The sequence below is a fragment of the Hermetia illucens genome, chromosome 6 (assembly GCF_905115235.1).
Source record: "Hermetia illucens chromosome 6, iHerIll2.2.curated.20191125, whole genome shotgun sequence".
In the NCBI taxonomy this organism is placed as follows: domain Eukaryota; kingdom Metazoa; phylum Arthropoda; class Insecta; order Diptera; family Stratiomyidae; genus Hermetia; species Hermetia illucens.
Genome location: NC_051854.1, coordinates 1,613,651 through 1,626,522, shown reverse-complemented (window position 1 = coordinate 1,626,522; position 12,872 = coordinate 1,613,651). Strand labels below are relative to the sequence as shown.

General features: G+C 42.1%; 2 protein-coding genes across 2 annotated transcripts in view; one reads left to right on the top strand and one right to left on the bottom strand.

Moving 5' to 3' along the window:
* The window catches only part of LOC119658958, a 113,296-nt gene extending 102,324 nt beyond the window's left edge, over positions 1-10,972 (bottom strand). The window contains exon 1 of the mRNA XM_038066831.1: positions 10,453-10,972. Within this exon, the coding sequence (XP_037922759.1) occupies positions 10,453-10,606 (154 nt within the window). The 5' untranslated portion in view covers positions 10,607-10,972. The remainder of the gene's footprint in view (positions 1-10,452) is intronic.
* LOC119658746 lies at positions 389-6,217 on the top strand. Its single transcript, XM_038066424.1, has 5 exons — positions 389-545; positions 4,703-4,883; positions 4,968-5,458; positions 5,527-5,893; positions 5,955-6,217. The coding sequence occupies exons 2-5, from the start codon at positions 4,703-4,705 to the stop codon at positions 6,146-6,148; spliced, it is 1,233 nt and encodes a 410-aa protein (XP_037922352.1). The 5' UTR covers positions 389-545; the 3' UTR covers positions 6,149-6,217.
* Positions 10,973-12,872: the final 1,900 nt, after the last annotated feature.

The window sequence follows — 12,872 nt, the reverse complement described above, 5'->3', positions numbered from 1 at the left end:
CCACAGCAGCAATAAGCTCGTTCGATTGTTGATAGCTTGATGGGATCAAATTTTTTGACCGCGAGTAAAAATTCCTTAGTTCCAAATGAACACTAAATGTTTCCAAAAAATGTTTTTCCATCAATTAAAAAAATACTAGATAGATAGCTAATTGCCCACCAAAGAAGCTTTCTTACTAGCATCTTCCAATTTTCCGAAGTTTTCTATTCTATCTTTCGAATATACAATCGATTATCTCACTTTTCTGTACATGTGGTCAGTTGGAAGCACAATATGGAGCCGAATATGGTACTTAAACAAATGTTACCGCCGATCGTAAAAATTATCTAATCTAATGAGTACACTAAGTCCAATTTTAGAGTGTGTGGAGTACACAATCAATACTTATATCTAAGCATTAGGCAATTCTTCTTGAAATGTTGAAATTCGAACGTTTAAATTGTAGATACGAAATTCAATTTTGAACAAAACGGTCCCCGTATTCGCAGTGTTTTCATATAGGAAATTTGAGAAGGCGAAAAGTTATCTAAAGGAATTATTCTGAGGTAATTTGTTTAGTGCTTGATGCTTTTGTAACCGGGCAGTAGATTCTGCCAAATCGATAAAAATTTCTATTCCATTTTTAAAATTAATATCTGGGTTGGCATTTTTATTCATTAACAAGTTAAAAACTGGATGGAATTTTTACAACTGATGCCTTAAGCGTGATTTATTCTTCAAGTAAAATCGAAGCTATCTATAGATATCTGTGTATATTCATCAGAGATAAGTTCATGTTCTTTCTGACTAGCGTTCATAATGGGGATAAATTCATTGATTTTCATTTGGAATATTCTGAGAAGAAGAAGAATTGCCATAAGGTATAGACGAGTGTTTGGTTTCGAGCTCCCTAATGCAGGACTTAAGTCATTAATTATAGTTGCCTCCACATTCCAATCTTGCATGGATTCCTTTTGTACCATGCCATACAGTAATTAATGTAGTTAGCTAAATTTGAGTGTCGGAATATACATACAAAAATGGAAATCACCGTGGAATGTGTAAGTGTAACTTTGGTGCTATATGTGGTTGCCTTCGCTAGTCATTTCGTTAACGAGAGATGGAACTTCACCTTTTACCTCTTCAGTTGCTCATCATTTTGATTAAGGAACCAACCGTTAACGTCCGACCATCGAGAGATTTTCCAGTACTTATCCACCATCCGCAGAGATCAATTGAGCCTCCAATATCCTGCGGCATTCATCAATCCACTTCCACGATTCTGCAGTCAGCCCAATCTTGAGGTCCCCTTCAGGTCGTTACTGACAACCTCAGTAGTGCGAGAGAAATGTGAAACTTGCTAGTCCAAAATTGTCACTGACGACGGAAGTATAACCACGAAACTATGTCAAGTGGGGAAATTTGCATTGAAGGGTCTGGATGAACTTGTAGAAAAATTTGTGAGTTTAACTCGAATGGCGGTAATCACACCGGTAGCCAGTCTAGACCTGCCTAGTTTCCAAGGAGTACATGAGGGCTGGCAAGATCATTGTCTTGTACAGTAAGAGCTTTGACCTTATGGTAAGACGTTCCGAGTGAAGCACTTTTTGTAAGCTGGTTGCCAACAACCAAGTGGGCGGGATCTCCAATACGACTTTATTTTGAATGTTGACCAGTTCATGAAATTACTCAACCCATCGCTCCAATATGCGCATACTGTCGAACACCAGATTTCCCCCTTTGTGTCGGCGGAATAAGGGTCGAGGTGGCTAAGGGTTCTTTCTACTGACTTGCTAAAACTTCCATCCATTTCCCCCTTGTAGGTGTTACGGAGGGGTGTGCTGTTGATGGTCTCAGTATTCACTCTCACTTGATTGTGGAAGGTGATTCTAGAAGGTATTGTTATTCGATCCCGGAGTATCAAGCCTGAGAGATGGTGGCGTTCGTTTAACATTTGGTGAATTTGGTTGGTCCTATCTGGAGAGGCCCATGTATATTTTTGATTCGCTTTCCGCACAAACCAGGTACTTCCAACAACCATTTCGTGTGATACTGCTAATTTAATAATCCGCCGTCCATTATCATTGGTGTTTTTATGTAAGCTATGGAAGCCGAGGTATTACCTAAATACTGACACCGTCTCTGATTCATCATCATCAACGGCGCAACAACCGATATCCGGTCTAGCCCTGCCTTAATAAGGAACTCCAGACATCCCGGTTTTGCACCGAGGTCCACCAATTCGATATCCCTAAAAGCTGTCTGGCGTCCTGACCCACGCCATCGCTCCATCTTAGGCAGGGTCTGCCTCGTCTTCTTTTTCTTTTTCTCTGATTGGCCGTTAAAATCTATAAGTATGATTTTGATATCATAATTGGGACAGGCTTCGAGGGTCCACTCTATTTCCTCTATTTCCTCATGCTTGGTAGGGACGTAAACGTTAATGAGGCTTATATTTTTAAACTTGCCTCGCAATCGCAAAGTTCATTGCCTTTCGCCTGTGCTTCCGAAGCCGATAACAGTCGATTTCATTTTTCGATTTGCTAGGAAACCTACTACGAGCACATGGCTTACTGGATGGCAACTATAATATAATATATGGAATAGTGGCTCTTCCCCAGGAACCCGGTCCCTGTCCAGTGCAACTCTTGTAGCGCATATGCATCCACTTTTCGCTCTGGGACGTATTCACTATCCTCTCCCCGCTAGATTACTACAAAAACGGGGTTGAAAATTGAGATTATAAATGAATCCTATAGAATTCTTGATGAAAATGTATGTGTTACAGACTCGACTGAGGGGACGACGATATGGATATGCAACCGCTAAGTCGTACAACGCATCATGGATCAGGCGGCTAGTGAAACTGTGCGGACAACAAGTGTACTAACATTTCACATTGCCTGAAATTTAGGTGGAAGTCCAAAGGCGATTGGCGGTGACTTCAAGGCATGAACTCTAGAGTAGTTAACTAAGGACAGGGTAGTGTAGTTTATTACACGCTTTTGCGCTGTTGGACCTTGTACTCGCCAATGAACATCTATCGGAAAGGAGTATCTGGCTCAGTTGTTGGCACGTAGCATTTCTTAGCGTTGAGGTTTACATCAACAGTGTCCACGTAGTTATTGGTGTATAGAGTAAAAAACCGGCATCTCTTAAAACAAAATCGAAAGGAAAGTCAGAGTGGTTTACTCAAGCAATGCATGAGGAAACCTTCATGGAGATGTGACTAGACCATGCTAATAAACTAAATATTTTCACGGAGAGAGCTCTCAATATAATGTTATTTATCATTAAAGCATGAGTCGCATCCATATATATATATATATATATATATGGTACACCTTGGTGGGGTATAGTCTGTTAACCGCACCTACGTGACATCATTCTTATTTGCTTGAAATATTTCAACTCCCCCACGATTTCCTGAGACACCTGCACTTCTACTGTACTGTCCAAGTGGCCCTAGGGGCGTCCCAACCGTTAGTCTTCTTTGGAAAGTAGCTTCTACTGCATGGAGTAACAAGCTATGCATGCATGTCGCCCCTACTTAATATGTGACCTATCCAAAAACTGAGCTAAGCGAACAAAAGGAAGGATTTGAGGGAAAGTCTGCGAAAAAAATCTGCAAAAACTTGAAGTTAGCTACTCAGCGACTCAAGAGAGGATGTTTTCAGAAACAAGCATGTAGGAAGCTGTAATGGAACAACTGAGAGGTCGTTCACATATGTAAATTGCGTACTATGCTCACATGCTAAAATGCATCCCAGGTTTAATGTACCGTGAGTAATCTGCATCATTCCCCACTAGTCCGGCTGTTTTTTGAGCACCACATCACCTCCAATCCGGCCATCAAATACTTTTGAATGATGGTCTCCACAAACCTTAATCTAGCATCTAGTATCTAGCAGCCCCTGTATGGCTCTGACAAGGACAATGACAAACGTAAACAGGTCGTGGTATACCTATAGATTGCTTATAAACGAATGGTACGCTCCATCTTGTTCTATGCAGCCCCAGTTTTAGAAGGGGTGTTTTATATCTTGTGTAATATACATAAACTGAGTGCGGTTTATAGATGGACAGACATAAGGCTTCGCCTTCAGGATGATTTTAGACGGTGCAGCGATCATGATTTCGAGAGTATTAGCGACTGGTATCAACAAATGAGATCACGGACGTATACAGCGTAAAGTCTGTCCCTCTTTTATCGCAGACGAAAAAAACTCAAAGGGAGATTTGAGAAGAAACCAAAAGAAAGGGCAGTTGATACACAAGCTGGTGCTTATAAAGTGGTTGTATAGCAAGCAAAAATTAATTATATCCTCAATAAGGACATGAAAAATAAAGCGACTATCACTACATGATTAAATTAGACACTTCACCTGATTGTCCAAACTGTATTGGAGTCCCTGAGCACACATTTCTTCTTCAACAAAAAGAAAAAACGGGAGGACGTTCTAGGTGAATTGCTGATATCGGAAAATTTAGTGCGAAAAATGCTCTCTTAGCAAACTGGATGTGGTACAATCAAGATTATCCAATGTAAAATGAGGGAAGCGGGGGAAACCGGAAAAGCGTCGTTGTGAGCGCCGAGCGGATAACAGAAAAACAAATCTAGTAAGCGGAAGCTAGCTTATCTTCGCCATGTAATACCTTAGGGTCGCTGAACACGTAAGTGGAGAGGTTGACACGGACTTTCAAATTCACTTTAAACTTATAGATGACTGCAAAAGGAGTTGACGATGGAATCAAGCTGGTAACGGAGGACTTGTTCCATGATATCCTGGAAAAACAATTTGGAAGGTGCACTATCAAAAAGTTTACAGTAGTGAGCAGCTCAGGTGCAGGTGAAAATTACGCGTGCTCATTATATCGTGTCACCATTGAAATCGAGAAAGAAGGTATGAATTGCAGATGGTGTTCATCTATTTTGTAAATTTTCCTGTTTAATGTGAGTTTCTTATATCTCTATCTTTAACTTCTAGATGGAACCGAAGATTCAGTACGGTATCTTACCAAAATGGTGCCTCCTAACGACCCGAATGCCCAAATGAAAAAATATTTGGAGATTTTCCCCAAAGAGGCTTTAATGTACGAGAAGGCTATCCCCAAATTAGAAGAGGTTTTCCAGGAAAATAATATGAAGATTTCCATTGGCCCAAAGTGTTGGAAGGTGGTCAATAATCTTGAAATGCTGATTATAGAGGATTTAGGAGTGCGAAAATTCTCCAATGCGGATCGTCTTAACGGAATGGATATTGAACATGCCAAAATGGTTCTATCGAAGTTGGCACAGTTTCATGCCGCCTCCGCTTGTGTTTTTGAAAAAGATAGTACTTTCTCCAAGCAAATAATATCTTCACTAATGAGTGAACAGGCGTTTGGCTTTTTCCGAATAATGCAGCCCATGTTATGGGGAACTATAATAAAGTATTTGAAGATGTGGGAAACTTGTCAGGAATATGTGAATCGAATGGTAAGTGGTGGTTTTGAATTTTGATTTAAGTAAAATAGCTGAAAAATAAATAAATGATTGCATTTCAGGAAGAAATGGTGAGTAGAATGGGGGACCTGTACGTTGATGTATATACACCAAAACCAGATGAATTCAATGTACTTTTACATGGAGATCTATGGGTCAACAATATAATGTTTCAACATGATGAAAACGGCCAACCCAAGGACATTTTGTTGATCGATTACCAAATGGCAAGATATGGCTCCCCGGTGCAAGATTTGATATATTTTATCTTGTCCTCCACTGAATATTCAATCAAAGTCAGCGAGTTTGATTACATGATTAAATATTACCACAGAGAATTGGTAAAAAATTTAGAGCTCCTCAAATATCCTAAAGCGCCACCAACACTTATAGATCTACATGTTGCCGTTGTAAAAAAATGTTACTTAGGTAATAGCACCCGATTTAATAGCTTACAACAGCACTTTATGTTTCCTTTCAACAATTACAGGCATTGTTGTCAGCACCGGTGTTATGCCCATGGCACTTCTGGACCCCAGTGAGGACGCCAATATGGACAATTTCATGAAAGACAATGAGGCTGGACATAAATTTAGGCTAGATATGTACTTGAATCCGCGGTTAATAAGGGCATGTGAATCGATATTTCCATTTTTAGAAAATCGAGGAGCTTTCGATATCTAATATGCGAAAGTAAATATGTAATTCGGGATGTTGCATTTCTAGTAATAAATGTAGTGCTTTGGAAATTGGGCCTAAATCGTTCATTCTACAGCAAAGTTCTTCTGCATGTCAAAGGGAGTGGATGAAAAGGAAAATTTGAAAACCTGAAAAAGTGGAAAATGTTTAAGAAAACTAATCGGAAAAAACGATACAAGGATATATTCAAATGAGGGGAGAAAACATACACCGATATCCCTGAAAGTTGGAAACAAACCCTGAGCTTGAAAAACTGGAAATTTAAAGCTGGGGAAACTGGGAACTAAAAGGCATTTTGGGGAACAGGTGGTTACCGGGGGCAACAATTTTATGTTAATTTGACATAAGCTCCGTTTAACCTACTCCTACCTTCGACTGAGAACCTCTGCAGTTAACAGTCTTCGGCCGGTATCCCTGATTTGATACCACGATCTGCCATCAATTCAATTCTGTTCAATTCATTCTGTTAGAATCTAGTCTGTAGTTCCTTCATTCATCCATCATCTAACTAGATAAAGACATCACGCCAACATATGCTTCATGTCCCGCGAATAAATCCGTTATAAAAAATAACACAACTGAAGGGGGTTGTAATTTACTTTGATTTTTTTGAGTGAAAATTTCCTGATCTCCTTAAATCATTGCAGCATCATATGTTGACTGGTTCTGCACATTTTAGATCCTTTTGGTTCACTTATACGCTAAGCTAGTGTCCGGGTGGAGCACTAAGCTGCCGTAGCGGAAGGTCGCGGTTAAAATCTTACTGGAGGTAGAGAGATTTGTTGTGTGACTAAATGTCGGATACCAGTCGACTCAGTTATAAGGTCAGATTAATAACCACAGGCGAGCGCAATCCTGATCATATTGTCTCTTGCCGTGTAGCTCCTGTAGCGTACCATTACGGTCCTGAATCAAATGCTCAAACAAGCTTTAAGACCTTGATCGAATTGGTTTGTCGTGCGAACGGTTCTTATTATTATTATGCACGACGCTGAAACCTTCCCTTCTGTGGATATCTCCTTTTAACACTCATAGGCCTTACCCTTCGATGGTCGGGGCTTATTCCGTTTTCTTGTTTTGATTTTACGGATATTTTCCAAAGCCTCTGGTCAGCACACGCCGTAGTGTGGGATTTTTACCCACTAAAACAACCCCCACTCTCCCCTAACCCGTGGATTACATCACGAGGTGGAGCTAGCTCTCTAGCTACGTCCCCTTTCTTTACCCCGCGGCGTTCATAACCGCGCCTACCTGACTTCCTACACTTTTCGCAGTTCCAGTCTGGATTGCTGTGATCATGGAGGTGATGGCATCCAAATCCTCCTCTAAGTTCCTCCTTTCTTTTTTCACAAACTTGGAACATTGAAAGAATACGTGCACTGCGTACTCCGAGACGCAATTCAGACAATCAGGTGAGGTGTCCAATTTAAACCTGTACAGGTATTGACGTTATCTTCCATGGCCGCTGAAAAACTGAATGGGACGATAATTGATTTCCCCATGATTTCCCTCTAGCCACTCTCCAATGGAAAAGATCAAGCATTAAATCCAGATCTGATCTGGTTGGTCTCCTTCTCGGCTTTTTTCACCTGCGATAAAGTGGATGGACCTGGCGTTAAATATGTTCGTCCTCCCGTCTGTCAGAATTTCAGTGAGCATCATTCCAAAGATGACAAATGCCGCGTCCTTGAAGGCTGAACATACCTCTAAGACTGTTCTTGTATAGACCGCACTCTGTTTATGTGCATTGCCTAAAAGATGTAGCGTTGTTCTCCAAATTAGGACTACATAAAACAAGATGGAACTCACCACCCTAGCTATAAGCAACCTGCAAGAATGCCCCAGCCCTCCTTCGTTCGAAATTGATCTTGCTAGACCCATACTCATGGTGCTCTATGCTCTATGTGCTGCTTGAAATTAAGTTTTCCGTCTATCATCACTCCCAAGTATTTTATGGCTGACATGATTCTAATATGGACATAATTTTTCTCCCAGCGCTTGGTGATAAGGACCGCGTCCATCTTTTCTTCCTTAAGTGCCCGTGCAGCGCTCTCTAACCAATCCTTAACAGCACCGACGGCTTCCCTTGTGAACAGCTCACAATCTTCGAGAAGCTTAGCGACCACAGCCAGTGCTATGTCGTCGGTGTAAATTCAACCGGGTTCTCCTCCGAAACCGGAAGGCTAAGTACATCATTGTACATGATGTTCCACAGTAATGGACCTAGTACGGACACCCATGGAAACAACGTCCTCCTTGGGTTCATGCACACTTCGAAAAACTCAACAAACATATCCGGCCCACATTTGAGGTCCTTATTCGATATACTCTCCAGATGCGGAGCTTTCCTATCGCCCATTCGACGACAGATTTTCAGCAGCTCGTGTCTGTTAATTCCCAAATTCGGGGTCACATGCAGCGGTCGCTGGAAGGTGTTAGTACCCCCCTTTTGCTGGGGAAATAACCCCTGGATGATTGTTGGCAAGAGGGAAAGGCACGTGATCTGCGTAGACAAACGGTCTCTGAATCGTACCGCTACTATTCTATAGGCACTACCCCACCGGTTTATGTCCGCCTCTGAACAGAAGTCCTTAAAACATTACCTTGACATAATATTAAACAAACATTACCTTGAGGTTCATGCGGGCTTCCTTATAGGTATGCTCTCTTTGCCCTTGATCGACTCTACCTGCTGTCCCCTGAGCTGTTCTTCTGGTTCGGTGGCAAGTCGATCATGGCTGGCCAGTATTGTGGGGCATGGAGAGCTCTATACATGGAGGAACCTGCCTTTCTAAACTGATCTAGCCACATCTCCATGAAAATTTGTTCATTCATTGCTTTAGCAGGTCATCCTGGCGATTGCTTTACGTGAAGGTCTCGGTAATGGATATACCCTGGTGGAATAGGAAAGGAGCTAGAATGAGAACAAAGGTACGAAAACTCTTCAACTGGGCAAAACAAAGTGGAGACTGCCTGAGGTAACGAACTCTGTGAAAAGAACTATAGCCACAAACGGACAATATCTTCTGTCTCTCTAAAGAAGGATGGGAGGAGAATGGGACATTTACCTATAAAGAAGAGGACAAAGTATACTTGCCTCACAACTCATTTCCCGGGGTCCTATCCCACGGCGGAAAGCAACAAAATTCAACCTTTTACTCGTTGTTGGGCTGGCACCTCAACCACGAACAAAAGGGGAAGAAACGAGAACTAGAAACTAGCAAAAGAGGTATAGCGAAAATGTTTAAATTTAACTAGCGTATATTTTCGTGTACGTTTATATTTATACTTCGATCATCGCAAATATGCGGACATCAATTATCTTTCTTGGACCTCTTGTTGAGGAGAAAGCAAACGAAATTAGACCTGGAGATCCACAGAAAACCAAGAGGCACCAAGTGAGTTATCTCCAGCACTTCAAACGACACTCATCAGCATGCCTATTTCAACCACATGATCCACCAGATGCTAATCCTTCCACATTTCCTCGGTAGACATGACGAAACCTACGAAGTATATTTTTGAGGTTGCCAGACTGAATGGATCCACCGACTTGACCAAGAAGCGAAATAGGGCGCATTAAGCTGACTCCGGATCAACAGCCTAGATAGAGAATGGCTTTAGAATTTCCCATTCGTTGAAACAAAAACTGGGGGAACATGGTTTGGACGTCGCTTTCAGTAGCAGGAACAGCCGGCTCAAAAACCTTCTGGGATCGACCAAGGACCCAATCGATCTAATCTCAATTTCCTGCAAATATTATAGGAAAGAATACTACGTGCAAATACATCTTGGAAAGCAACAGAAGGAAGCAGAGTTGGCGGAAGAAAAAGGGTGGACACTCTTCAGCGCGAAGGTAGCGAAACATATCGTCCTAAATAACCAGATCGTTTCCAAAATAGGTAGACGTGTCCGAAAGTCTGTAAATTTATAGATCCCCGAAATCCGCACTTCCCAACAGGGTTCAAGGCAACGGATCCTCCTGGTTTTCAGAGGCTGCGATTGCTGACAATCCGGTTCCTTTTTTGTTATGATTGGAGCTAACCGGACACTTTAAGGTCACAGTGAAGACGGTACACAAACCTCCAAAAATGATAAAAGTGCCATTTCCCTGCAATTAAGATGCGTTCTTAGATAGAGTTTGGATTGATTCATTTCCCAATTTTCCCCATTCCTAAGTACTACACAGTATTCCAACCCAAAGCTTTGCCCTTAATTGTTATTTTCCTTTTTTCTATAATTTACCCTCTTTATTCAATCTTTCTAACCATTTCTTCTCATTTACTTACCAGACGACATGCACGCTTCCTCCGAACAACAGCTACAACCTAAGAAGGAGATAATGGCGGAGAAACTTCCGGATCCAGTAGCCGAAGATTCTGCTGATACTCTCGTGCCGGGGAACGATATCAGTGCTGCTCGCAGGACCTCTGCGACCGCCATTTCTACTGATCACGCAACTCAACTGGACGATCCTCCACATCGACCCCATCTGCAGTTTCTCCATCAGAGAAGCATTGTCCTTTGTAGGGGCCGAAACTGCCCAGAAATGTCAGACACTTTAACTACACTTTACACTTTATTATGGTTCTAAACTTTCCACGTAAAATTGCACGTAATTGTTGTGTTTCCTCGTTCCCCTTTCAAGCACTACGAAAATCCGACTCCGCGGCGCTTCAAAATAATTCAATTCCGACTCCGCAACAAAAACAAATAATTCTTTCCAAAAAAACGATAGCCCCAGGATTCGCACCAAGCAAAACTGATCAGGACAAATGTTTTGGTGATCCTCAATCTACACTTTGAGGCTTTGCTTAGATGTTCCTCAATCTGTATACCGACACAGATCCTGCGCTTGCCAATATGTTCAACTATAGACGCTCTCAAACTATTTTTCGACCGATTGGACCGATTGGTTCAAATATTCGATAAGATAGATTTAAAGTACCATAAATGCAAATATGTCTCGTTTGACATTCGAAAAAATTCCAGTTCGATCTGTGTCAATTTTTCCATGCATTGAACGGCAAGAATTCGTGTTGAAGTCATTTCAAAACTTCAAATGAACCGTTCGAAGTAATGGAACCGATTGGAATGTAATAGTTGATCTAGTCCATTTAGTTTATCGAAATTCGAAATTTGCTTATTTGAGAACCTGTGTAGGGGTACAGATTGAGAAACCTCAAAACATTGGAACCGATCCATCTTTTTTCCTTGTTGGGTGTCCTGGGGGCCTAGTACTGTGGTCGAGTAAATTGTAATTTTGTCGGCGATCGCTTTTAACCGGGATACGGGCTGGGCAGAGATTTTCGACAGCAGGGAAGCTGCAAATGCATCACAACAAAACCAGCCTTTTGAAAAGGATTTGACAGTTGGAGAACATAACTTCTTGGCTCTTTATGTAACGGAAAATTCGTCAAGAATGCAAAAAATAAAATAAACAAATAAAATCATAAAAGTGAATGGACATTTCTGGATATTTTCGGCCCCTGAAAAGGACAATGCTCGTCGAAGAACAGCAGATTCCGACTGAGAAACTACATATGGGCTAACTGAACTGATCGCAGAGGTTTTGGGAGTTGCACTGATATCTTCGTTCGGCAGAGAGCATCAGCACCGATTTCGGCGAACTGGATCCGGAAGAAACTTCCCTAACCCTTAACTCCGTTTTTAAGCTGCCGTTGATGTTCGAGTGAAACACGGATGTTGTCCTTTGAATAAATGGGAAGAAATTGTTCGAAGACTTGAACAAAAAGATGGAGGAATGGGAAATGCAAGTTACATTTCCACCCAAGGAAAGGATGTAATAAGCCAGCTTCGTTGTAATACTGCAGGAGAGGGCAGAGTAATTGGAATCACCGTTAAGTGGTTGCTTTAGTGGAGACGCTGCATATCAGGCACAACTCAAGTTGGGAAGTGAATCATATTCCAATGAATATGGTAGCTGAAATGCGGTCTCTTTACAGGATTACTTCTCAATGAAATCAAGCTAAAATCTATTAATCCCATCAGTGACCGCTACGAGGAACCCAATAAGCGCTGTGGTGCGAAGATGCTACAAACTCCTAACACCGTCACTGCTGTAGTAAGAGCAAGGGAGACAGAGGTCCTGAAAGAATGGTCTAACTAGCGTCCGTAGCCTGGCTGTGGCTAGAGCTAGACAATCAGGAAGAGAGGGGCGTGGCGTTTCTTCCCCCTTCTGCCGCAGTTTCGGCAATGCGAACTGTAGGATATGCCGAATCTGGCGGCATTGTCCCATATACGCCAGAGCCCAATACAGGCCGCCGTAATCTTATGTGTTTATACGTGTCTGGCGCAAGAGCTCTTGCGATCGGATTTTGTTATAGGCGAGCCAAATCCTCTTTGACCTGACGCAGATGACGAGTCTTTGCCATCTGAAAACTACGGCTGCTAAGTATTGCAATTAAATTCCACCTTTAACAGTCGCCAGCGGACACAGATTGTGCGCCCGAGGGACTGTCCAGAGAAGACCCCCACCTGGCCAGTGCGCCAGCCGACTGGTTCCTATGACCGGGAACTAAGAGAAAGATAACTTTACGCGAGCCGACCAAACTACTCAGCGCGTTCCTGTATTGACCCACCAGCCTGGAGGATATCGCCACAGAGTACAAGGCCTGTTACGTTTTGGGGCTCTAGTCACGCCCAGCCATTGACAGTACTTCTGCTTTCAACACACTAGCAAATCCTA